This window comes from Geotrypetes seraphini, chromosome 19 (assembly GCF_902459505.1).
Source record: "Geotrypetes seraphini chromosome 19, aGeoSer1.1, whole genome shotgun sequence".
In the NCBI taxonomy this organism is placed as follows: domain Eukaryota; kingdom Metazoa; phylum Chordata; class Amphibia; order Gymnophiona; family Dermophiidae; genus Geotrypetes; species Geotrypetes seraphini.
This window is the reverse complement of record NC_047102.1, coordinates 18,490,862-18,517,197: the sequence shown is the minus strand read 5'-3', so window position 1 is coordinate 18,517,197 and position 26,336 is coordinate 18,490,862. Positions and strand designations below refer to the sequence as shown.

Here is a 26,336-nt window from a genome sequence, read left to right as displayed (position 1 = left end):
CTCGGTCTCGGGTACCGGGGCCTCGGCTCCCGAGGCGCCCACGGCCTCGACCTCGGTGGTTCCCTCGGACCCGGCTTCGCGAGATCCGCCGGAGCGTAGTGTGCGCCCGAAGGACAAGGGGCGCCGAGTACGAAGACTTTCGTCTTCGTCCTCGGGGTCCTCGAGGGGTTCATCTCCCTCGGGCAGGTCTCGAGCGAGGCGCAAGCCGAGGAAGGCTAAGCGGTCTCGGACCTCGCCTCGGCGGCGTGGTCGCTCGTCACCGGCCGGGGGCGGTGCCTTACAGGTACGGGACTTGCGTGTTGATAACCCCATTTTGTTCCGGTCTCCGGCCAGGGAGAGCTCTCGGGCTTCCTCGCCCGGGCCGAAGGGTCGGGCCTCGGTGCCTCGGACCCCGGGGGGATCCCCGAGGGGTTCCTCGAGGCGCACCCGGTCTCCGACTCCGTCGAGGTCGCAGGACTGTGCCTCGTTGGGGTCGGGGTCGGGTAGGGAGCCCAGATACTCCAACCAGGCCTCTCCCTTCGGCTCGGCCGGGAAGTCTCGGTCTCCCTCTCCTCCTGCTAAACCCTCATCCTTTACGAGGTTTGTGCAGGATATGGCTGCGGCTTTGGGTGTTGACTTGTCTGAGGGGTCCACATACACCAAGGAGTTTTTGGAGGAGCAGGATCTTCCTGCCCCCCCCCAGGGAGTCGCCGCGCCTTCCGATTAACAAGGTCCTCTGTCAGACCTTTCTGAGGAATCTTGAGGCTCCATTGACGGTCGCTGTGGTCCCCGCCAAAATGGAGTCTAAGTATCGCACCCTTCCCATCAAGGGGTTTGAGAAGGGCCAACTTTCCCATACTTCGCTCCTGGTGGAATCGGCGGTCAAGAAATCTCAGCCTTCCCGGGTCTCGGCGACGGTCCCGCCTAGTAGGGAGGGCCGGACCCTTGACAAATTTGGGCGCCGTCTCTATGCGAACTCTCTGATGGCTACCAGGGTCCTGAACTATGCCTTCTCGTACTCTTCCTTCCTCCGTACGATGGTGAAGGACCTCCCCTCCTTTCGTGAGGTGATGCCTGAGTCGCATAGGGACCGGTTCGCCACCTTTAGTACCAACCTGACCCAGCTGCGCCTATATTTATTCCACGCGGTTTATGATGCATTTGAACTCGCCTCGAGGGTGTCCGCCTGTGCAGTGGCCATGCGCCGGCTGGCGTGGCTTCGTACCCTCGAAATGGAGTCCAATTTGCAAGAACGCTTGGCTAATTTGCCTTGCGTTGGGGTGGAATTGTTTGATGACACTTTGGATGCGGCGACGGAGCGACTTTCCAAACAGGAACGCTCCCTGGCCTCTCTGGTGAAGCCGAAGCCTAGGGCTCCTGCCCAGCGTCCCTTCAGACAGCCTCCGAGGAGATACCCCCAGAAGTCCACACCGGCCTTCTCCAGACCGCCCCCTCGAAGACAGCCCCAGCAGAGTAGAGGCGGCCCCTCTAAACCTGCCGCGCAGGGAGCCGCCAAGGCCGCGCCGTCCTTTTGACGGGATAGGCGGTTGGGGGCGGGCCCTCACCGCAATATCGAGCCACCCCCTCCCCATCGGGGGTCGGCTGACGGCCTTTGCCGGGGCCTGGTCGGTGATCACGTCGGACGCCTGGGTGCTCGGGATAATCTCAGACGGCTATTCGCTGAACTTCTCCTGTACGCCTCCGGACTTGCCCCCCGGGGCTTGCCCTCCCAATCGGAACCAGCTGGCCCTTCTCCTGGAGGAAGCCAGGGCCTTGTTGAACCTCAGGGCGGTCGAGGTGGTGCCTCGCGATCAGAGGGGCCTGGGGTTTTACTCCCGTTACTTTTTGGTCCCAAAAAAGACCGGGGACTTGCGCCCCATTTTGGACCTCCGGAAGCTCAACAAGTTCCTGGTCCGGGAGAAGTTCCGTATGTTATCGCTCCCGGTTCTCTATCCTCTTTTGGAGGAAGGGGATTGGATGTGCTCCCTGGACTTGAAGGAGGCTTACACCCATGTTCCGGTGCATCCCGCCTGCCGCAGGTTCTTGCGTTTTCAGGTCGGGGATTTGCACCTGCAGTATCGGGTTCTTCCCTTCGGGCTGGCATCTTCCCCTCGGGTATTCACCAAGTGTATGGTGGTGGTGGCGGCGGCCCTGCGCTCGCGGGGTCTACAGGTCTTTCCCTATCTGGACGATTGGCTGATCAAAGCCCCGTCCAGGGAGGGGGTTATCTTAGCGACCCGACAGACTATCAGTCTTTTACAGGACCTGGGGTTCGAAGTGAACTTCCCCAAGTCCCAATTGCGTCCGGCGCAGTCTCTCCAGTTCATTGGAGCCGTGCTGGACACGGTTCGCCTTCGCGCTTTTCTCCCCCCGCCCCGGCGGGAGACTCTGCTTCGGTGGAGTCGTCATTGTCGAGGGCAATCGCAGGTGTCGGCCCAGCACATGATGGTTTTGCTGGGTCACATGGCGTCGACGGTTCACGTCACGCCGTTCGCTCGCTTGCACCTGAGAATCGCGCAATGGACTCTGGCGTCGCAGTGGCGCCAGGATCGCGATCCGGTGTCTTCCCGGATATCAGTAACTCCTTGTTTACGTCGATCGCTCCGTTGGTGGACCGACTCTTCCACTTTGTCAGGGGGTTTGCTGTTTCGCGTTCCTCCTCACACCAAAGTTTTGACGACGGACTCTTCCGAGTACGCGTGGGGAGCGCACCTGGACGGTCTGAGGACGCAGGGTCTGTGGTCGGTCGAGGACCGTCGGTGCCACATCAATGTGCTGGAGCTTCGCGCCATTTTTCTGGCTGCGCGAGCTTTTGTCCACCTGCTGCACGACCAGGTAGTACTCGTGCGGACGGACAATCAGGTAGCGATGTACTATGTCAACAAACAGGGGGGTACGGGTTCTTGGCCTCTATGCCAAGAGGCTCTCCGTCTTTGGGACTGGGCAATTTCCCAGAACATATTCCTGCGGGCGGTCTACATTCAGGGAGAGCAGAACCAGCTGGCAGACAATCTCAGTCGTCTTCTCCAGCCGCACGAATGGTCTCTGAACTCCCGAGTACTTCGCGAGGTTTTCGACCGCTGGGGAACTCCTCAAGTGGATCTGTTTGCCTCTCCGGAGAATCGCAAGTTACCCCTCTATTGCTCTCGGATCTACACTCCGGATCGTCTCGAAGCGGATACCTTCCTCCTCGAATGGGAGGGGAGGTTCCTTTATGCGTTTCCGCCGTTCCCTCTGATTTTGAGAACGCTGGTTCATCTCAGATCGACCGGAGCCTCCATGATCCTCATTGCACCTCGGTGGCCGAGGCAGCCTTGGTTCTCCCTACTTCTTCAACTCAGTACCAGGGAACCTCTGCTTCTACCGGTGTTTCCCTCTCTGCTGTCTCAGAGTCGGGGTTCGCTGTTACATCCCAATCTTCAGTCTTTACATCTGACTGCTTGGTTTCTCTCCCTCTGAATTCGTTTCCGGTCTCTCGGGCCGTGAGGGACGTTTTGGAGGCCTCGCGTAAGGTCTCGACTCGGCTTTGCTATACTCAGAAATGGACCAGGTTTACATCCTGGTGTTCTTTGAATAGTTTGCGACCAGATTCGGTGCCTGTGGCTTCGATTCTGGAATACCTTTTGCATTTGTCTGAGTCTGGCCTGAAAACGACTTCCATTCGGGTGCATCTCAGTGCCATTGCAGCATTCCATCGGCATCTTGAGGGTCGCTCTCTCTCTCTTCATCCTCTGGTGACACGTTTCATGAAGGGGCTAGTGAATATCCATCCTCCTCTGAAACCTCCTCCGGTGGTGTGGGATCTTAATGTGGTCTTGGCTCAACTTATGAAGCCTCCCTTTGAACCCATCGACAAGTCGCATCTTAAGTTTCTTACTTGGAAAGTAGTCTTTTTGATTGCACTCACATCTGCTCGTCGAATCAGTGAGTTACAGTCCTTGGTTGCGGATCCTCCTTTCACGGTTTTTCATCATGATAAGGTGGTTCTTCGCACCCATCCCAAATTTTTACCTAAGGTTGTGTCTGATTTCCACCTCAATCAGTCTATTGTCCTTCCGGTGTTTTTTCCGAAGCCCCATTCTCATCCTGGTGAGGCGGCGCTTCATACCCTTGACTGTAAGAGGGCGTTGGCCTTTTATCTCCAACGCTCCAAGTCTTATCGGAAGGTTCCTCAATTATTTTTGTCCTTTGATCCTAATCGTTTGGGACACCCGGTTTCAAAGCGCACCTTGTCCAACTGGTTAGCTGCTTGCATTTCTTTTTGCTACGCTCAGGCTGGTCTCCCGCTTGAGGGTCGAGTTACGGGTCATAAAGTCCGGGCGATGGCAGCTTCTGTGGCTTTCCTCCGATCTACACCTATGGAGGACATTTGTAAAGCTGCCACTTGGTCTTCGGTTCATACGTTCACCTCCCACTACTGTCTGGATACTTTGTCCAGAAGCGACGGCCGGTTTGGCCAGTCGGTGTTACGTAATCTGTTTTCATAATTGCCATCCTCCCACCTGCCCTTTTTTGGTTGGCTTGGAGGTCACCCACATGTGAGAATATCATGCCTGCTTGTCCTGGGATAAAGCACAGTTACTTACCGTAACAGGTGTTATCCAGGGACAGCAGGCATATATTCTCACAACCCGCCCACCTCCCCGGGGATGGCTTTCTTTGCTATGTTATGGAACTGAGGACCACGAGGTGGGGATGCGCCCTCTAGTGGCAAGAAGGCTAGCACATGCGTGGTGCAGTGTGCAAACTTGAAACTTCTAGCAAGTTTGCTTGAAAAGCTGTCCGCGCCGGGGCTCCGTAGATGACGTCACCCACATGTGAGAATATATGCCTGCTGTCCCTGGATAACACCTGTTACGGTAAGTAACTGTGCTATATATGTCTGGCTTATAAAGTAGGTAAAGTGTTCACATACACTCAGAATTGTGAAATTTGACCAGGAGCGTTAGCTCCTATAGCCAAACCCATCACTGTATATGACTTTTTTTGAAAAAGAGCTTAAAAAAGGACATACTGTTCAAATGCTCAACTAATTTTCAATGGCAAAAGAGAGAAAGATGTTCCCACTTAGCGTTCAACTGTGTCAGCAGGTCCCGACATGGACCATGTTTCGAAATTCTTTCTCAAGGGACCCAGAGGGTGATGTAAACTGCTCAAAATGCCAAGGAAATAAGAATAGTATGATACGGCAAAACACCTTGTAATCATATATAACGTAACTTTACTTCACTGCTTCATTCATATGAGTAAGAAGCAGTTTGACGGGGGGGGGGGGGGAGCGCACAGAAGAATTTTAGATTCTATCTGACTTTTCACTTATTTGACAACGGGTCAGTCCTGTTTATGTCAGATAATCAGGACTACTGTACCTAAAATTAATGTGTATTTTGGTAATATAAGACACATTATTGCCCTTTAACACTCATTAAGGGACAAATGTGCATTAGTTATAGGACTATAACATGTTTATCTCAAAAAATTTGAAAAGATTTGCCAAACCCTTTTTGTTCTTTTTTTTTTTCTTCTCTTTTACAGGCAAGCATATCTTTGTATCAACTTGCACCTTGGAACTATTATAACCATATTTTAGGGTTTTTACATCAAATATTTAAGGTAACTATCCTCTGTAGAATCACTCTGACATAATTGCTGTATCAGGAATGTGAGAATATATAGAGTAGTTTCAGTAAGTTTAGGATTAATATGCTGTTTAGAATTTTCATCCCAAAAGCCAGTTTCTCAAGAACTCTGAGGCTTATACCTCATTGGTATGTACAGCACACTGTTTTATTTAAATCAGAGAAGAGAGGACTGTTCTGTATGCCTGGTTACATTTGTTTGCCACAGTCTGGAACAGGGGTGGGTAACTCCGGTCCTCGAGGGCCGGATTCCAGTCGTGTTTTCAGGATTTCCCCAATGAGTATGCATTGAAAGCAGCGCATGCAAAGAGATCTCATGCCGATTCATTGTGGAAATCCTGAAAACCCGACTGGATTCTGGCCCTCGAGGACCGGAGTTGCCCACCCCTGGTCAGTTATGTCAGCTAAATTTTTTTTTTTTAATTGAATGAAATCAACCAACTGTACAGCATCATATAACATTTAGTTCTTATACGGAGTCCTGCTCCCAACCATCCCCTTTCCCCCATCAAAATAGTAACCATGGAGAGTTTGGACACTTACTGGGGGTTTCTATAAACAGTGCCTACATTAGGCACCTTAATTGCAGCTGCCTAGTGACGCCTAAGATAGGCGCTGATCCCGAACTTTTATTTTTTAATTGGTTACCATGCCGATTTTCAGCCTGTCAAAAAAACCAAACAAACCATTAAACAATGTATGGTTTGGCGCTGAACTGGATGCCTAGCAACGCTTTCCCACGCCTAGGGACACCTAACGATGTCTGTGTTAAAAAGCTAAGTGACAGTCTGATGGCTTTAAAAAAAAATTAGTTAAAAATTTAGTCAAAAGAATTGGATAAAAAACTAATAAAAATAATAAAGGCTGGACCGACGAAGAGTATTATAGTCAAGAGGTCTATACCCTGATGATGGTCTGAAGGTCCATACATAAAAATATACAAAAAAATAATGTGGGGATGTTTGAATGTCTACTATATTATGGAATGTGAGGCCTTAATATGAAAATAATTTAGACAATCCTGGTATATGATATTATTGAAGACATAACTGAGGCATATATTTATTCGTTTGTTAAAAAGTAGGCATGGTAAAAATTTTATTGCCCCTTTATCTTATCCTTTTGGAACTCAATTTGGGATCAAGTAAATTGTTTATTGGAAAAGCATGTGCCATTATCTTATGATACAGTACTATGTGGTATGTCTATGAGGAAAAAGAGCCAAATATCATCACATAACAATAAACTTTTATTGATAATGATAGGAGTCGCCATTCAGCATATCACAAGTAATTGGAAAAATTATAGTAGACTCAATTACTATTTCTGGTGGAACTCATTATGTCACATATATCAAATGGAAAGAGCAATAGCTATACAACAAGGAAGCTATAAGAAATTTAATAAAATTTGGGAGCCATTAACTTCTTATTGTAATGAGTAAACACCATTTTCTATTGTAATATACACCGTCTAATGATTGGGGAGAGGGGGAGGTATACTTTACATTTTTCTTATTGGGGAAATAATAGAGGAATGATGGGAGGGGAGGGTGGTAATTTGATGTATTGTAAGATAAATCAGAAAAATTGTCAAGTGATGTGTTGTATTGTTTTATTGTTTGTGCACTTGATGTAAGATGAAAACGAATAAAGAATTTTTTTTTTAAAAAGTAGGCATGGTTATGGGCATAGAATAGGCATGGGTGACTTAGGAGGCCAAAATAGGCACCACCAAATTAGACGAGTGAAAGCTGACCTAATGGAGCCTAGTGACACTTTAGTTCATTTAGGCACCGCTAGACATTCTATAAACAGCGCCATTGTTTTGATTGACAACCACGCCGAGTGGCATCTACATTGTAGGCACCGCTCGGTGTCATTTATAGAATCTAGCCCTTATAACCTCCATGTCTTTATAGTAGGGGTAGGGCACTCCGGTCCTCAAGAGCCGTATTCCAGTTGGGTTTTCAGGATTTCCCCAATGAATATGCACAAGATCTATTTGCATGCACTGCTTTCAATGCCTATTCATTGCGGAAATCCTGAAAACTCGACTGGAATACGGCTCTCGAGGACCAGAGTTCCCTACCCCTGCTTTATAGGGTGACGGGATAATCGCGCGCCAGACGCCAGTTCTTCTTCACCCAGAGAGTGGTAGAAAACTGGAACACTCTTCCGGAGGCTGTTTTAGGGGGAAAACACCCGCCAGGGATTCAAGACAAAGTTAGACAAGTTCCTGCTGAACCAGAATGTTAGGACACTGGTCTCCCCACTACTTACCAATCTTCACTGGCTCCCAGTACTTCCCAGAATTCATTTCAAATGCTCCTGCCTGGCTTTCAAGATCATTCACGGCATCCTTCCGCCCCTAATCCCTCTATCCTTCCTCGCCCTGACGCCTGCTACCACCAGATCAGCCCACAGACATAAACTATCCTTCCCCTCTCTACACGGCATCCTCCACGCAGGTAAACTGGGAAAATCCCTCCTCTCCAAAATCACGGGCCTTTGGAACGATCTCACTGTCCCGCTGCGGAACCTGGGCTCCCTCCAACTATTCCGAAAACAACTGAAAACTTGGCTTTTCTCTAGCATATAACATCTCTTCTCCTGTTTACATCCCCTCTTTTTGCATGCTTTTGTAAATCCTTCTCCTCTCTCTTCCTATATTTTTAAGCTTTGTAAACCGTGTCGAGCTCCACTTCCGTGGAGATGATGCGGTATATAAACTTAAGGCTTAGTTTAGTTAGTTTAGTTTAGTGGTCTTTGACCTAATAAGGGCCACCGTGTGAGCAGACTGCTGGGCACAATGAACCACTGGTCTGACCCAGCAGCGTCAATTCATATGTTCTTATATCATTCTTATCATGGTTTTAGTTTCTAATAATGTTTTAACATGATTTCTTAGGATTATTTGTATGTCATGATGATTCTGGTTTTAAATGATATATGTAACTTTGTGAACCGTTTAGTTATAAACGGTATAGACATTTTAAAAATAAAGAAAGGAAGCAAAAAGTCCATTCTGATGGTAGTAAATTGACACAAACAGGAAAAATTCACATGAAACAAATCTACATTTGTGGGGTAAAGGAGAACACAATGTAGAAAAATAATAATTAACAGGAAATAGAAATCAGGTTTTTCAAGCTAATATTATGGTCACCTGGAGCTGAATTTACATTCAATTAGTTTTTCTGTCTATAAGCAATAGTTCATGATGAACAGGATCATAAAAGACATAACTAGCTTTATAAGGGAATTTCATGAAGAAGCTAATCCCAACTGTAATAATTCTCTTCTCCTTAAGTTTGTGGAATGAGCCACCTCAGGAAATAGTCATAGTTTTCTTTTTAGAAAACAAGAAATCTTTTTCTTTTCTTAAAAAAAATGATGTTTTATAATATCATTAGCTTGTTTGTCTCAGAAATAAAACTAACAAAGAGGGCAACTCAAGATTCAAAATTAACACTGAGAACTCTCAAGAAAGTTTGTGTATTGCCACTTGAGATTCCAGGTGTGCTTTGAGACGCCAGGGAGGAGGAGAGGCACCGGCTGACTGTCTACAGGATGTGCCTCTCATGGCGCCAGCTTCTCTCTGCAAGCCTTCCCTTCCAGCACCCCCTACTGGTAGCTCAGGACCCTTGCACGGACATCGATGTGATGACGTCATCATGTCAACATCTGTTCACTTCCGGATGCCTCAAGCCACGGCTATCTTCTCTACTTTTCTACGTCTTTTCCTTTTGACAATACTCTCAAAATTTCATAAGCATCAGTCCAATGTTAGATAGAAATATCTCATATAAGTGCCAGTGGGATGTCAGACCACCCTCTGAGCAGTATAGCTCTCTAGGGTTTACTTCCTCATTCTTCCCGAGGGCACACTTTTCATACTGTGTTATTTTTTATATATGAAAACTTATCACCACTTCATAAATAAATTTCCTAAATGAATTTCATAATTTAACATTTAATTTGATGACTTAACTTTTCAGCTGTCGATGTAAATCACCTTAACCAACGCGTTTCGCTTTCTTTGTCAAGATAATGGGGAAGCTGAAAAGAAAGCACAAACTATCATTAAGAAGATATTCTTTAAAAAAACACACCACAAAACCAATTGTAGCAGAGTCCTCTCTTACCTACACAACTTTCTACATCACTCCTAAAGCCGTCGGCTCTCCTAAAATGTCCGCGGCGTTCTAACAATGCACTGAAATACTTCCTCATCCTGACGTCATTTCCGGATTACCCAGTTTCCCTCAGACTAACTCCTAAACAATTATTTACTACTTTTTTCATTCTTATTTTCTATTTTTAATTTTGTTCTTTCAACACTCACTATCACATTTCCCTTCGAAAGCTGCCCACCCCAGAGCTCCAGATTTTCCCTACTCTCAATTTAAAAATCAACCTGAGACATCCAATCAGATGTTTCATTCAACCCTCCTGGGGTCATAGAGTTTAATTTAAACATCCATCTCAGTTCTCTCAGATTTAGTCTGCGCTTTCACTGTCACCTTTTCAACCTGTTTGGCCACCTTAAGATCATCACATACAATCACACCCAAGACCCGCTCTTCTGTTGTGCACATAAGTTCTTCACCCCTTAAACTGTACCGTTCCCTCAGGTTTTTGCAGCCCGATACATGACCTTGCATTTCTTAGCATTAAATTTTAACTGCCAAATTTCAAACCATTCTTCGCCAGGTCTTTCCTCTTGTTAGTCACACCATCCGGGTGTCTACTCTATTGTAGATTTTGGTATCATCCGCAAAGATGATACCAAACCCTTCAGCAATATCTTTTATAAAAATGTTAAAAAGAACAGGCCCAAGAACAGAACCTTGAGGCACACCACTGGTAGCATCCCTTTCCTTAGAGCGATCTCCATTGATCACTACCCTCTGTTGCCTTCCACTCAACCAGTACTTGACCCAGCCTGTCACTTTGGGACCCATCCTGAGGGCACTCAGTTTATTTATTAGACATCTGTGTGGAATACTGTCAAAGGCTTTGCTAAAATCTATATACATCACATCTAGTGCACATCCTCTATCCAATTCTCTGGACACCCAGTCAAAGAAATTGATCAGATTTGTCTGACAAGACCTACCTCTAGTGAATCCATGTTGTCTCCGGTCCTTTAATCCACAGGATTCCAGAAACTTGACCATTCTCTGTTTTAAAAGTGTTTCCATTAATTTGCTTACCACAGAAGTCAGACTTACCGGCCTGTAATTCCCTGCTTCTTCCTTACTTCCACTTTTGTGGAGAGGGACCACATCCGCCCTTCTCCAGTCCTCCGGTACCACTCCCGATTTTAGAGACTCATTGAAAAGGTCCATCAGCGGAGTTACCAGAACTTCCCTCAGTTCCTTCAGCACCCTAGGATGTACACCATCTGGCCCCATCGTTTTGTCAACCTTTATTTTAGCTAGCTCCGGGGGAGCTCAGAATGGTTTACATGAATTTGTTCAGGTACTCAAGCATTTTTCCCTATCTGCCCTGGTGGGCTCACAATTTATCTAATGTACCTGGGACACAAGGAACAGCATGGGTTTGAACCCCCAACCTCAGGTGCTGAGGCTGTAGTTATGACCACTGCACCACACTCTCCCCCCTCCTGGGAAGAAACCTGCCCTGGATAATTCAAGGAGAGATTAGGTGGGGGAGGGTTAGGTTTTTCCCTAGAATTTAGGGAGATGCCCGAAATGGTCTCTGAAGTAAGTAGACCCCCCTACTTGCTAGGCCTCTACTTGCAAGTAGAGCCCTAGAGAGGCTATACTTGTATATCCATCAGGGCCAGATATTCTTATAGTCCCAATAACGGTAATAGTTTTACTTTTTGACAACTTTTGTCTCCCCTTAACAGTAATTATAAAAGAATACCTCAAACTCCCGGAAGTAGAAGTAATCACTGATAGAATTCTCTAGCTCTAAAGGGATCTGTCATGCCCTTTCAAGCATGTCCTTCAGGCATGAACCTGTGGCCAGATACATATTTGTTTCCACTCCCGGCCCTTTTTAAGTCCTAACTCCAACCCACTTGTAAAACACCCATCTATTAGTCATTCCCTAAGCAGTGTGTTTAGATTCACCCTTTTTTGTCCTGTTTGTCAGTCACAATTGGATTGTAAGCAGTTTCGAGCAGGGACCGTCTCTTGTGTGTTCATGTATAACACTGCGTGCATCTGGTAGCACTATAGAAATGATTGATAGCACAGCTATGATTACGAGACCAGGTTTTTCTCCTCTGCACCAAGTGACATAATCTCACTGCTTCCACATTCTTTTTATTTATTTTATTTTTTAACAGCCAATCAAAAAGAGAGCAAAAGTGCCCATTTTTTAATTGGAATGGAAAATGAATTTAACATAAGAACATAAGAAATGCCTTCACCGGATCAGACCGTGGTCCATCTTGTCCGGCGATCCGCGCACGCGGTGGCCCATTTAGGTACTCCTTTTTGGAGAAATAAGAATAATGAGAATAAGAAATGAGTCAAAATAAACATCAAAATCAAAATACAAGAATAACTAAAGTGTTTGAATAGATACACTTTCTATTGCTGGTTTGCTGCTATCACCATTACTTTGACTGTTCCTAGTCACTTACACAAAAAGATGATAAAATGGTTCTTAGCTTCTATTTTTTAAATGATGATCCTTTCCTTTCTAGTACACCATGTTGTTAGCCCAGATAAATCGAGATTCTCAGGGAATGGCAGAGTTTCCCGGAGGAGGGGGAGAAGCTCAGCACGTTACTCTTTGTCTCACGGAAACCGTAGCAGTGGCAGGTGATGATCGTTTTATCCTACCTTAAATCGAGAGAATTGGTACTGCCTTTAATGCTCATTCTTTAATTTTTAAAATTTTATTCATACCTGCATAGATTATACTAGTATGTAAATATTATTTGCATGTGAGCTCGTTTGTAAAATGACCTCCAAAGTGTAATGTTTTCAATGAAATATTAAATCCATTACTGTTTTACTACATATTTAATTACAATCTCATTTAAAGTCACCCAGGAAACTTGTAGTTTTGGGTTAAAAGCATTTCTCTCGTATAAAATTTGTAATTGTAATGGAATGCTATTGTACATTGATAGTCATATCTGCTTAATTTGCCTACATGCCTTTGATTTGATTTGCTATTTTGCCATTTGCAAAGCATCAGAATGGATTACTATAAAATATATGGATGTTATTGACTAGAAAAGAGCTTGGTACTGTTGATAAATTATGCAACAACTTTTTTTTTTCTTTAGATGGTGACAATTTAGAAGCCATGGCAGGTGTAAGTCTGCAAGCAGTTACACTTACGGATGGCACTACAGCTTATATACAGCACAGCTCCAAAGGTTTGTGGATCGTTGAAAATAGGGGCATAATTACAATATAATTTCTAGTGCAATAGATGAGACATTCTAGACAGTAGGGTTATTTCCCTAAAGTCAAGTGCAGAAGGAATCCACTCTGGATTTTTCACTCCACTGGGCTCTCTAGCTCCACCTTCAGTTCTTTCCTTCTGCACGCATGCTTGCAGGAGTGTTTGTTCTGCTCTCCCCATTTTTATTATTTTAGTTCAATGTAATTTAGTGCTTTGAGCGAATTTGAAACTCTGCCTGCTTGAGAATTCACAGACTTCGGTCTATAGCTGACAGGCCAATCCCACTGAGTACCTGTTAGCCAACCTGCATAGTTTCTCTGGAGCTCAGGGCCATCCCTGAGGTGGTCTCGCCTCCTGTTAATCAGGGGACAAGCGTAGGCTGTTAGGCATCCTTAGGAGGATTGGCGGGGTCTAGCAGGGTGCCAGATGCGTCTTCGTGCCTCCTCCCGTCCCGGTGTGCATCCAGTGATCTGCAAGGGTGGAGATGTAGTCAGACATAGGAGTCTCACTGGCAACCCAAAGATCAGCTTTCCAGAACCAATCCCAGCATTGCGGCAGTTAAATTTCTCATCCAGCTACTGTAAGAGAGCTGAAAGCAGGTTGCAGCATAACTTCTCTGAGGTCACAGTGAGTACACAAACTTACAGCCTGTGAGAGACATAGGGGGAGGTTTGAAAGTGGGGCTTTGAAGATTTCTGGATGTTCCCTTGTTTTCTCCTTCCTGAAAAATCCAAAAATCGCTGTTTTTATAGTTTGGGAGGCGTGAAAAATATAGCTATTTTGGCACGAATTTTTGATGGAAACCATCTTAGATTTTTTTTTTTCCCCAAAACTGCAAAGCTTGCTGGGTTGGAATCCTTGGGCTCTCCTCATGTGGATTCTAGCCAGGATTACACAAATTTACCGTATTTAGAGGGTTATTGCACCATGTGCCACCTCTGCATCCAGCTTAGCCTCTCTCCTACTGAAGCAGGTGACCAAATGCTCAGCTAGCCTGGCAGGGCAGCCTTCGTGACTTTCGGGGCTCGGCATGGCAGGTAATTCCATCCGCCAGGCTGCAAAGCCTTCACAGCCTAAGAAATGCAAATTTTAGTAACCTAAGGATTACTCTATGCCCCAGGAGAAGGACACTTTCTTCTGCGCAGTCCCAATCTGCCTCCACGGCGTCTCTTGGTGGCATTGCTCCTTTGAACACATCCTCGCTTCACCCGGTCACTGTGCTTGCGCTGCCTGCCCTGGTCTGGGGGATCCTGATGCGGATGACCTGCTTGCTGCCCCCTTATTGCAGGTACTGTGCTTCCCAGGGCATGAGATCATGGATCTGTGGATCCCTCTGGGGGTTTTGGAGCCTGGAAATGCTCTCATGATCCTGCACTTATCTGAGTCTGCGGCTTTGCTGGACCTTATTTCTGCATATTTGCAGGTGTTCATCTTTGTCACTCAGATGGCTCCGTCCACTTCTTCCTCCTGGCTTTGTGGTGTGTGATTGCAGTCTGCTACCTTCTCCTGGCACCCTGCTATATGTTGTGGTCTCAGAACAGTTTGATTCTCTGGAGGGTGCTCTGAAAATTGCTAGAGTCTATGTCTGGTATTCTTTGGCACAGGAGTGTCAGTGACTTGGATCAGTCCAGGGTGGTTTCTTTGGTGGCACTGGTAGCTAAACGTACCTCTCTTCCCAGTGTGGGTGGTGTAGCATTAGATGATATGCAAGACCACTGTGAATGTGGTTCTCAGAAACTCTTTGACGCAGCTGCTTTTGGAATTAAAGCCACTTAGGCAACGTCTTTTGTCGCATGCATTGGTTTCTCTCAAATGCACATACTGGAGAGTGAGGCAATGGTTCCCCCTCCTCAACTTTTTGGTTATATGGTGGAGGCATTGTATGACCTTATGCGGGTTTGGCAAAAGTGTCGGCATACTTCATCCCTGCCCGCAGAATGCTTTGCTTCAGACAGCAGACTGGTGATTCCACTTCCAAGGCTACTTTGGTTAGACTGTTTTTGCAGGAGCAGTTAATCTTTGGCTATGGTCTGGATGACCTCATGGATTCTAGAATGGACCATCCCCTGATAGACCCAGACCCTCCTGGGGTTCTGGTCATTCTAATTTTGTGGCTCATAGCGATCCTGACAGTATGCAAGTGCCATGTCGATAATGGTATAATGGCTATAGGCATTCCCTTCCTCCTCCAGTTCTGCACCCCCTGCTGAAGAGGCAAAATGGCACCAGGCCAAGGGATGCTCCTGTTCAGATTCTGGTACACAGATCTGATGCATCTGCACAGAGATCGCAGCCTTCGGCTGAGCACCTCTCTGGACCTGCTCTCACAGGGTCTAGTCTCCATAGAAGATCTGGATCACTTTGCTCTTATGGCATTTCTATTGGGTGCACAGTCTTGGAGCATAAAGGATATTTTGCTCTGGTTGTTGATACTCTTCTGAAGTCTAAGAAGTTGTCAACTGTGTCGGCTTACGCTAAGGCATAGAATGCCTTCCATCATTGGTGTGCCCAGGACCAGGTGGACCCTTTTTTAGCTCCGATCTCGCTAATTATTGCTTTTCTTTTCAGTCAGGGTCAGATAAAGGCCTCACTGTGGCTTCTCTTAGGGTCCAAGTAGCAGGGCACTCCTGTTTTAGATCTTGGAAGCATCAGTCTTCCTTGGCTTCTCATCCTGAGGTCACTGGATTCTTGAAGGGATCCATTCATGTCCGACTGTCAGTTAAACATCCTTTCCCTTCCTGGGACCTTAACTTGCTGTGGTCTAACCTTCTCAAGGCTCCTTTTGAGCCTCTTTGAGATGTTTTCCTTGTGGTTTTGATGCTCAAGAATGTTTTTCTGGTCATCATTACTTCGGGCGTCGTGTGTTAATATTGCAGGCTTTGTCTTACAGGGACCCTTTCCTCCGTATTTCGGAAGCGTGGGTTTTCCCTTCAGATCGTTTCTTCCTTCCTGCCGAAGGTAGTTTCGGTTTTCCATGTCAATCAGGAAGTATATTTGCCTGCCTTTCAACTGGCAGGTTCCAAGAAGAAACTGGATGTGCGCAGAGTTTTTCTGTGTTCTCAGGAGGTCACCCACAAGTAGGGCCATTTTATTAGCCTATATTGTTTCACGAAAGCGGTCTTCCGTTTCCATCAAGGCACATTCTACCAGGAGTGTGGCTTCTTTGTGGGCCAAAGCTAGATCTGTCTCTCTTGAGAAGATTTGCAGAGCGGCGACGTGGTGTTCTCTTCATACGTTTGCCAAGTTCTACAGAGTGGACGTGGCGGCAAGACTGGACTCTGTCCTTGGGTCCTCGGTCTTAAGGGTTGGCGCAGCAAACCCATCCTAGTTTTTTGGGGGGGCTGCTACTGTCTAAAATGTCTCACCTATTGCACTGGAAAAAGAGATTATGTACTTACCCTGGTAAGCTCTTTTCCAGTAGATAGATGAGACATTCTAGACTTCCTGCACCTGTCTACTGCATCAGTCTGTTTTATGCTTCTCCAAGTTGTCTCTTGGATGACTGTCAGCCATTGTGGGCTGGAAAGAATTTATTAGGGAGTAGTTTCAGAGCTCCTTTGAAGTCAGTGTTGGTAGTTAATGATACTGTCTAGTTACTTTTAAGCAGAACAATTTGTTTAAGCCTGTTGCTACAGGTGCCTCTACTTCACGTGTATTGGGTGGCTCTACATGGCTTGGGTACTAACTGAAAGTAGAGCTAGAGAGCCCAGTGACGTACAACAGAGACAGTGAAAAATCCAGAGTGGATTCCTTCTGCAGCATCACGTGGCTAGAGGGAAATAACCCTACTGTCTAGAATGTGGGAGTATGTGATGCTGGGGTTAGAGCTACAGCCTCGGCACCCTGATGCTGTGAGCTCAAATCCCTCACTGCTCCTTGTGACCCTGGGCATATCATTTAATCCCCTCATTGCCCCAGGTACACTAGATAGAGTTTGAGCCCACCAGGACAGATAGGGAAACATGATAAAGTACCTGAATGTAAACCAAGTAGGATATAAGCGGTATGTAAATAATAAAATAAATAAATGTCTCACCTATCTACTGGAAAAGAGCTTACCAGGGTAAGAGGGTAAGTACATAATCTCTTTTTAACATTCACTGATGATCTTCCCAAGTTGTAGGTAACTGTAGGCCTTACAGTCTATTGAATGCTATCAGGTCAGCTCTTTGAAGTGAAGGCATATTTTATGGAATTTTTTTGTATTTTATAGCAGTGGGAAAATTATTTGGCCCTGGTATTTTATTGGCTACACAGCAGGCAGTATGAGAGAGAGCTGGTACTGTGCCAATCTGAGCTCAATCTGTTATTGGTAGATCTTTTACAGAAGATAGGTGAGACATTCTAGACTCCTGCCCAATCTTTCATGAGAAAGATTGAAGGCTGGCAGTGGGTCTGATTAAACGGGGTTACTCCTTGAAACAGCCCTAGCGAAACGTGGATCCATGTCGGAGCCCCGTTCAGCTATATGCTAAAAGCTAAGTTATTAAACTAATATGAAGTTTTAAACTATAAATAAATTATAAAAAATAATTGAAATAATCATTACTAGGATGGAGGTTGGGTTGGATCGATGAGGAGGCTAGCTTCATTGAAATCTGTACCGACACAGATGTAGCCGCTGAGATCTTTCCTTCCTTCTATTAAATATAAGAATTGAGGATTCATTGAGAGTGTGGATATAAGCTTCTTTGACTATTTAACTCTATAAATGAGGTCAATATATATTTTTTGACATGAATTGGTTGATCTTTGTCATTTTGAGTCATGGAGAGGGTATTTACAAAAGAAAATAACATTGGGATCTTATACATAGAAATTAAGTAGATTTTTTTTTTTTTCTGATTGGTCCATCAGTAGATGCATTTAACAGTTCAGTATAATTTTATTCCCAGCAGCATCCCTTGGTTAAAATTTAAAACTCTGCTTGTTAATGCTATACTTGCTGATGAATTCCAGATGGGAAGTTAATGGAAGGTCAGGTCATCCAGCTAGAAGATGGTTCAGCTGCCTATGTCCAACACGTCTCTATGTCTAAAAGTGGTAAGTGGCTTTTTATACAGTTTAAATATAATTCTAGATTCATCTTCCTCTACAGAGTGAACTAATAGGTTCAGATTATATATATATATATATATTTTTTTTTTTTTTGTTAAAACAACCTTTGTTTTGTCGCCTTCTATGCTTCTCTTGGCAACAGTTTCAGCTTTCCTGACGGACCTCTTTGCCAGGTCCTATCACAGTTAGGTGTTAGTTATCATCTCTATGCAGACAATATACAGTTTATTGTTCCAATTATGGAGTCATTTTCTACAACTCTTGATCATTTGAAAGATTTTTTAATGCGATTAATGCTTGGATGGTCAGAAATCATCTAAAATTAAATTTTGGTAAAACTCGAATTTTATGTTTGAGTTGATCTGACAGATTAAATGACTGTGTTTTTTTTCCTTCTGAAATTCTTTTTAATAGTGTTAATATTCCCGTACTTGATTGATGCATATATCTCGGTGTACTTCTTGATTCTACTTTGTCCTTCAGGCCCCGGTGATAACATAACTTTATTCTTCTATACCGCCACAATCAAACGATTTCTAGGCGGTTTACACAGAAAAGAGCTGGACAATCAGCGAAGTACAAATAATTAAAAATATTTTTGTTATCCATAAGGCTTCAATTAAGAAATGAATTTATCAAACAGATAACTCTAGATTCTTTTTCCATTTGAAAGTTTTAAGAAGGATTAACGATTATAGATAACTAATATTTACTCTAAAATAATACAGTACCTCCTATTTTTGACGATTGTAATTCATTGTATCTTGGTTTACCAAAATGCACGTTACTTTGTTTGCAGCTGTCCCAGAATGCAACAGCAAGGCTAATTGCAATTTAGCTAGATATGAACATATTATGCCTGTTCTTCAGGACTTAATATAAATTACCTATACCTGCATGATTTGAATTTAAAGTTTTGTGCCTGCTTATAAGGTGTTGTCTAACAGTCCTCTTGTATTGGCTTCATTTGTCACGCTTTTTATATTCTGTTTAATAAAAAGTTATTGGAAGTAAAATCCTTTAAACTTGTTAAATATTTTGCTAAATCGTCAATCACTGTTCTCAGTCCAATGAGTTTATTTGTGGAATGCTTTGTCAAAGGAAGTTAGATCACTTTCTGGGGTTTTGCAGTTTAGAAAACTCTTGAAAGCAGTCCGTTTTGAGCATAGCTATCAGTATTTATTTTATTAGGTTTTGTAATTTAGGCCCTCTTACTAAGCCACAGTAGAGGTTTCTATCATGGCCCAGAGGGCCAAATGCTCTGATGCTCATAGGACTTCTATGAGTGTCAGAAGAGTATCTGAGCATTTAGCGCTCTGGGCCATGGTAGGAACCTCTTCCGCAACTTAATGAAAGGGGAGTTAGTATATTACTGTGTTATGTTTTAATTGTACCCCGAAGAATAAATAAATGTTGTATTTTCTTTCAGCAGCTGACAGTTTGCATCTGGAGGAAGGGCAGGCAGTTCAGCTGGAGGATGGGACCACAGCTTTTATTCACCATACTTCAAAAGGTGAACCATTATTTGTCATGTAATACCTTACATTTCAAAATAAAGGAGCACAGATGAAACAAGTAAGGGTCAGATGCACTGGCATACGGAGCAAATAAAGCCTCCGTAGCAGGATAGAAAGAAGTCAATACTGATTATGAGGCTAAAATATTGGATTGTAGCATAAGTATTTGCTCCTTTTGTATCTTACAGTGTTTTATTGAGCAGATTATATTTATAGTAGAAACATAAGAACTGCCATCTCCGGATCAGACCCTGGGTCAATCAAGTCCGGTGATCCGCTTCCGCGGAGGCCCAGCCAGGTGTAACCTGGCGAAAACTTAGTCACCCATATCCCTCTATGCGCCTTTCGAGGAGATGTGCATCTAACTTGCCCTTAAATCCTAGAACGGTGGGTTCTGCAGCAATCTCCACCGGGAGAGCGTTCCAGGTGTCCACCACTCGCTGTGTGAAGCAGAACTTCCTGGCATTTGTCCTGGCCTTGTCCCCCCTCAGCTTCAGTCCATGACCTCTTGTCTTAGTCACATTTGACATTGTAAATAACTTTTTGTCCTGCTCTATCTTGTCGATTCCTTTTATTATTTTACATTACATTACATTACATTACATTACATTACATAAGTGATTTCTATTCCGCTTGTGCCTTGCGGTTCTAAGCGGATTACATGTTAGAAGACTGGACATTTCCAGTAGCATTGCAGTACATATAAACAAGAATGCGTTAAGTTACAATTGTTGTTCTGGACTTTTCCAGGATAAATTGGTAGTAGATAGTAGATAGTGATAGGTTGTTTAGACGAATAGAGATAATATTGTCCGGATTCTGTTGTTTAGACGAGTAGAGATAATACTGTTCGGATTTGGGTGTTGCTGGTGGTGGTGTTTGGGTAGTCATGAGAGCATTATCTTAAACTTTTGTGAGGTTATGATGATGGGAAGTGTTTTTTGAAGAGATGAGTTTTGATTTCTTTTCGGAATGCTTTAATGTCTATTGATTTGGTCAGTAGATTTAAAAGTCTCAATCAGTTCCCTCGCAGTCTCCTCTTCTCAAGGGAGAGCAGTCCCAGTTTTCTAAGTCGTTCTTTGTAGTTCAAGTTCTCCATACCTTTTACCAGCTTCGTTGCTCCCCTCTGCACCCTCTCCAGCAGTTTTATATCCTTCTTTAGTTAGGGAGACCAGTGTTGGACACAGTATTCCAAGTGTGGTCTGACCATTGCTCTATAAAGCGGCATTATGACCCTCTCCGATCTACTCGTGATTCCCTTCTTTATCATGCCCAACATTCTATTTGCTTTCTTTGCCACCGCCACGCATTGTGCTGATGGTTTCAGGGTCCTGTTTATCAGTACCCCCAGGTTTTTTTCTTGTTCGCTCTTACCCAAAGTTGCACCAGACATGCTGTACTCGTGCTCCTTGTTCTTTCTGCCCAAATGCAATCGCAGTGATATTTCAATCGTGGTGGTCGAGAGTACTGAAAGTCTATAAAAAGAATCTCTATCATAAAGTCTTTGTTCTTATGAATCAGGCTTTGTTGATATGACCCAACACGGGCCGTGTTTGGCTACACAGAGCCTTCCTCAGGGGTCGTGTGGTCAAACCAGAATCCGTTGAGACATTAGAGGAATATATGAACAAAGTTGAAAGAGATGTATCACCCAATTCCTGCACAATGGAATTTGGTCAGTACCTAAATTCTGAGAAAATGGATTTTGTCAAAACTAAAACAACTGAATTCCATCGTTGATGAATAGCATTTGTTTTAGTTTTGATTACGTAATTAATGTGAGGTTTTCAGGACGGTAGAAAATAGCCCCATGTATAATCATTAATCCTGTGGAAGGAAATGGGACTTTATCCCAGGACAAGCAGGCAGGTATTCTCACTAGTGGGTGATGTCATCCGACAGAGCCCCGATACGGACGTCTCACAAGCATGTCTTGCTTGAAGAAACTCAGAAGTTTCGAGATGCCCGCACCGCGCATGCGCCAGTGCCTTCCCGCCCGATGGACCGGGCGTGTCTCCTCAGTTCTTTTCTTTCCGCGGAGCTGAGAAGTTTTACTTCAATTCTGCGCTGACTGAATTCCCGTTTTATTGCCTTCTAATTCCGCGATTTTGGATTTCTTTTCGTGTGTTTTCTTTCTTTTATTTAAAAAAAAAAAAAAAAAAAAAAAATTTTTCTTCCGGCAAGTCGGCCGGGTCGGCCACGTGGCTCAGGCCCAGCTCCTTCGATCTAGCGGCGGAGCTTTTTCGGCCTATGTCCCGGCCAATCACCGGTTTTAAAAAGTGTAGCAAGTGCCAGCGCGCGATTTCGCTGACGGACCCGCATCGACGCTGTCCAGAACATTTCCCGAAATCGTGCCGGCCTTGTTCTACTCTAACAGCGCGAGCGTTTAAGTGGCGCTGCCTGTTGTGGGAGTCGATGTTCAAGATGGAAGCTGCTAAAGAACCTTCGGCTTCGACTTCATCGGCCGCTTCGCCTGTCCATGCGAAACCAGCGACTACTCCTGCGACTCCGGGCCTTTTGAAGCCGGCTTCGTTTACCCCGACTTCGGCCACGAGTTCGACGTCGGTGCCTGTCCCCGTCTCCTCGGCTCAGGTACCGCCTTCCACTATTCCACCTGTGGTCATTAAAGTGCCGAAAGCTGCCAAGCAGAAGCACTCGACCACGAAGGAGCGCGAAGACCGTGCTGGAGGACCCCCTTTCGGTGCGGATCCCTCCATATTGGTTTCGCTGCGGTCCCTGCTGGAAGCTCAGTTTGTCGAGCTCATGCAGTCTATGGGGCCCAGATTAATCGCCTCCATCCAGGGTGACCTCCCGGTCCCGGTCCCAGAGGGCGGACCGCCCCCTCCCCCTCCTCCTCATCGATCGATCTCGTTGCTTGACGAGGAGGAGCGGCGAAGGGCGGCTGGTCTCTCGAGGCGGGCTTCCTTTAGCGATATGCCTCCTTTAGAGCCCATTACGCCTCCGCGCCATCACGGTGCCGTTCCCCCGACTGATGATCGAAGCCCTGGGCATAGTAAATCACAGGAAGAGTTCTTCCGCACTCCATACCAGGCCTGGGCTGCAACACGGGAGGCGGCCTCCATTCCGCCCCTTCGCTCTACCGCTTCCAGTCCCATACATTCACTGGAAGCTTCGGGGGACCATGCGAAGTATAGATGTTCTCGCTCTCCCTCCCGGCACCGGGAGGGGCATCGATCCAGACACTCCTCTCGGCACTCCTCGCGCCACTCGGAGGTTTCGCCACAGAAGAAGCTGCCACGTCTGGGGTACTCCTCATCGGATTTATCTCCCCAGGAGGGGCCGGAGTACGAGGAGCCATCTACCTCTTATTCTCCTTGTCGCTCCCAAGTCTCCCTGGATCCTGAGGCTTCTACTTCCTCCAGCCCGTCTCGGAGGCCGGTACTGGCGGACCAGTTGTCTTTTTCTTCCTTCCTCCGGCAAATGCTGGATGACTTGGATGTGACTTTGGACACTGGGTCTCGGTATTCTAAGGAGTATCTCGACACCATGCACTTGCCTAATCCTCCTGTGGAGTCTCTTCGACTTCCTCTGCATAAATTACTGGATCAAACATTCATGCGATGTTTCGAGACGCCGTACTCCATCCCTGCGGTCCCGAGCAAATTGGATGCAAGATACCGCATTGTTCATCATAAGGGGTTTGAGGGCGCTCAACTCTCTCACCAATCCCTGCTGGTCGAGTCCTCTCTCAAGCGTTCTCATCCCTCCCAGGTCTATGCCTCTGTACCACCAGGACGAGAGGGGAGAACGATGGATAAGTTCGGTAGGAGAATCTACCAGAATTCTATGATGGCGTCTCGAGTGCTCAATTATAATTTCTTTTTTTCTTCATATTTGGAGTTCTTCTTGTCGGTGCTCCGCAAGTTTACTCCTTACATTGATGCTCAGGCTCGATTCGAGTTCGAGGAAGTGGTAGCCTCCCTTTCCCAGCTACGTCTTCAGCTGATGCAGTCCTCGTACGATGCCTTCGAGCTCTCGGCACGTGCTGCCGCCTGTTCCGTGGCCATGCGTCGATTAGCATGGCTTCGGACAATTAACATGGATCCGAACCTCCAAGACAGACTTGCCAATGTGCCTTGTGCGGGCGCTGATTTATTCGACGAGTCTATCGAAACTGTTACCAAGAAACTTTCGGATCATGAAAAGTCTTTTCAATCTATCCTTCGGCCTAAGCCCAAGCCTCAGCAGTCTCGACCTTCTAGACCGCCTTTGATTGATCAGCGGCGCTACACCCCTCGTCAGACTCCTGCTGCGAGACAACCGGCGAAGAGACAGCCTCCCCAGAAGGCGCAGCAGAAACCTCAGCCGCCGGCTGCACCGAAGGCTACTCAGCCTTTTTGACTCTCTTCCAGGGAGCATAACCGACCTCGTTCTGCATCCCCCTATTTTTCCCATCGGGGGTCGCCTCCATCATTTTTACCATCGATGGGAGGCTATTACCACCGACCTCTGGGTCCTTTCCATCGTAAGAGAAGGATACTCTCTTCATTTCCATCGGGTCCCCCCGGACCACCCTCCAAGAGAGTATCCTTCCAACTTAATGCAGACCGCCCTTCTCCTTCAGGAGGCTCAGGCTTTGCTTCGGCTTCGGGCCGTCGAGCCGGTCCCGGTGGACCAGCACAACCGGGGTTTTTACTCCCGGTACTTCCTCGTCCCGAAGAAGACGGGCGACCTACGACCCATCCTGGACCTTCGAGTCCTCAACAAGTTTTTAGTAAAGGAGAGGTTTCGCATGTTGACCCTTGCTTCTCTCTACCCCCTCCTTGAGCGGAACGACTGGTTATGCTCTCTGGATCTCAAGGAGGCCTACACTCACATTCCCATTCATCCGGCCTCCCGCCAATTTCTCAGATTTCGGGTGGGACATCTACATCTGCAGTATCGAGTGCTTCCTTTCGGCCTGTCCTCGTCTCCCAGAGTCTTCACGAAGTGTCTGGTGGTGGTAGCCGCTGCACTCCGGAACAGGGGTCTTCAGGTATTTCCCTACCTTGACGACTGGCTCATCAAGGCCCCCTCTGCTCCAGAGGTCATTTCGGCGACCTTGACCACGATCTGCTTCCTTCAGAGCTTGGGCTTCGAGATCAACTTCCCCAAATCCCATCTGCAGCCTACCCAATCCCTTCTCTTCATCGGGGCGGTACTGGACACCATTCATCTTCGAGCATTCCTTCCTCCTCAGCGCATGGATGCTCTTCTTTATCTCTGCCAGTCTGTATCTTCTCGCCAGTCCATCTCAGCGAGATACATGATGGTCCTCCTGGGCCACATGGCCTCTACAGTTCATGTGACACCCTTTGCCAGGCTCCATCTCAGAATTCCTCAGTGGACCCTAGCTTCTCAATGGACTCAAGTGTCAGACCCGTTGACTCGACACATCATAGTCACTCCTGCTCTTCGGCAGTCTCTACTTTGGTGGATGACCTCTTCGAATCTATCCAGAGGTTTGCTGTTTCACACTCCTCCTCATCAGAAGGTTCTCACAACCGATTCCTCGGCCTATGCCTGGGGGGCTCAATTGGATGGGCTTCGCACTCAGGGATTCTGGACCAGTGCAGACCGCCTCCATCAGATCAATCTTCTGGAGCTCAGAGCAATCTTCTACGCTCTTCAAGCTTTTCAACATCTGCTTCACGACATGGTGATCCTCATCCGCACAGACAACCAGGTCGCCATGTACTATGTCAACAAGCAGGGGGGCACGGGATCGGCCTCCCTCTGCCAGGAAGCTCTCAGAGTCTGGGATTGGGCAGTTCGCCACAATGCCTTCCTCAAAGCTGTCTACATTCAGGGGAAGGACAATGTCTTGGCAGACAACTTGAGTCGACTCCTCCAGCCTCACAAATGGACTTTTCATTCCAACCCCCTTCATCAGATCTTTGCACAATGGGGGACGCCTCAGATAGACCTCTTTGCGGCTCCCCACAACTTCAAACTGCCTCAGTTTTGCTCCAGGATCTACACTCCTCATCGCCTCGAGGCAGATGCCTTTCTGCTGGATTGGAGGAATCGATTTCTGTATGCGTTTCCTCCATTTCCTCTCATTCAAAAGACTCTGGTCAAATTGAAATCGGACCAAGCCACCATGATTCTCATAGCTCCTCGGTGGCCCAGACAACCTTGGTTCTCCCTTCTGCTTCAACTCAGCAGCAGGACACCAGTCCTTCTTCCAGTGTTTCCTTCTCTGCTTACTCAACATCAAGGATCACTGCTTCATCCCAACCTGCAGTCTCTCCACCTGACAGCTTGGTTCCTCTCAAAGTAACTCCTCACCAGTTTTCTCAAGCGGTGAGGGATGTCTTAGAGGCTTCCAGGAAGCCTGCTACTCGACAATGCTACTCCCAAAAGTGGACTAGATTCTCTTCCTGGTGTATTTCCAATGCCAAGGAGCCTCAGCGAGCTTCCCTATCCTCTGTGTTGGACTATCTTCTACACCTGTCTCAGTCTGGTCTCAAGTTTACATCTATAAGAGTCCACCTGAGTGCTATTGCGGCTTTCCATCAGCCTCTACAGGGGAAACCTCTTTCTGCTCATCCTGTGGTTTCCAGATTTATGAAAGGACTTTTCCATGTCAATCCTCCTATCAAACCTCCTCCCGTGGTTTGGGATCTCAATGTCGTCCTTTCTCAACTCATGAAGCCTCCGTTTGAACCTCTCCACAGGGCTCCACTTAAGTATCTCACCTGGAAAATGGTTTTTCTGGTGGCCCTCACGTCTGCTCGCAG

The 26,336-nt window shown here is 46.2% G+C and overlaps 1 protein-coding gene across 4 annotated transcripts in view; it reads left to right on the top strand.

Moving 5' to 3' along the window:
- ZNF143 (zinc finger protein 143) overlaps positions 1-26,336 on the top strand; it is a 79,036-nt gene that overhangs the window by 16,649 nt on the left and 36,051 nt on the right. Inside the window, exons 2-6 of one of the 4 annotated variants that reach the window (XM_033928028.1) lie at positions 5,515-5,592; positions 12,306-12,423; positions 12,897-12,989; positions 17,978-18,061; positions 19,506-19,589. In XM_033928028.1, the coding sequence (XP_033783919.1) occupies positions 5,515-5,592; positions 12,306-12,423; positions 12,897-12,989; positions 17,978-18,061; positions 19,506-19,589 (457 nt within the window). Of the gene's footprint in view, positions 1-5,514; positions 5,593-12,305; positions 12,424-12,896; positions 12,990-17,916; positions 18,062-19,505; positions 19,590-26,336 lie in introns of those variants that run through there. The other 3 variants (XM_033928027.1, XM_033928029.1, XM_033928030.1) reach the window with 3 other exon arrangements.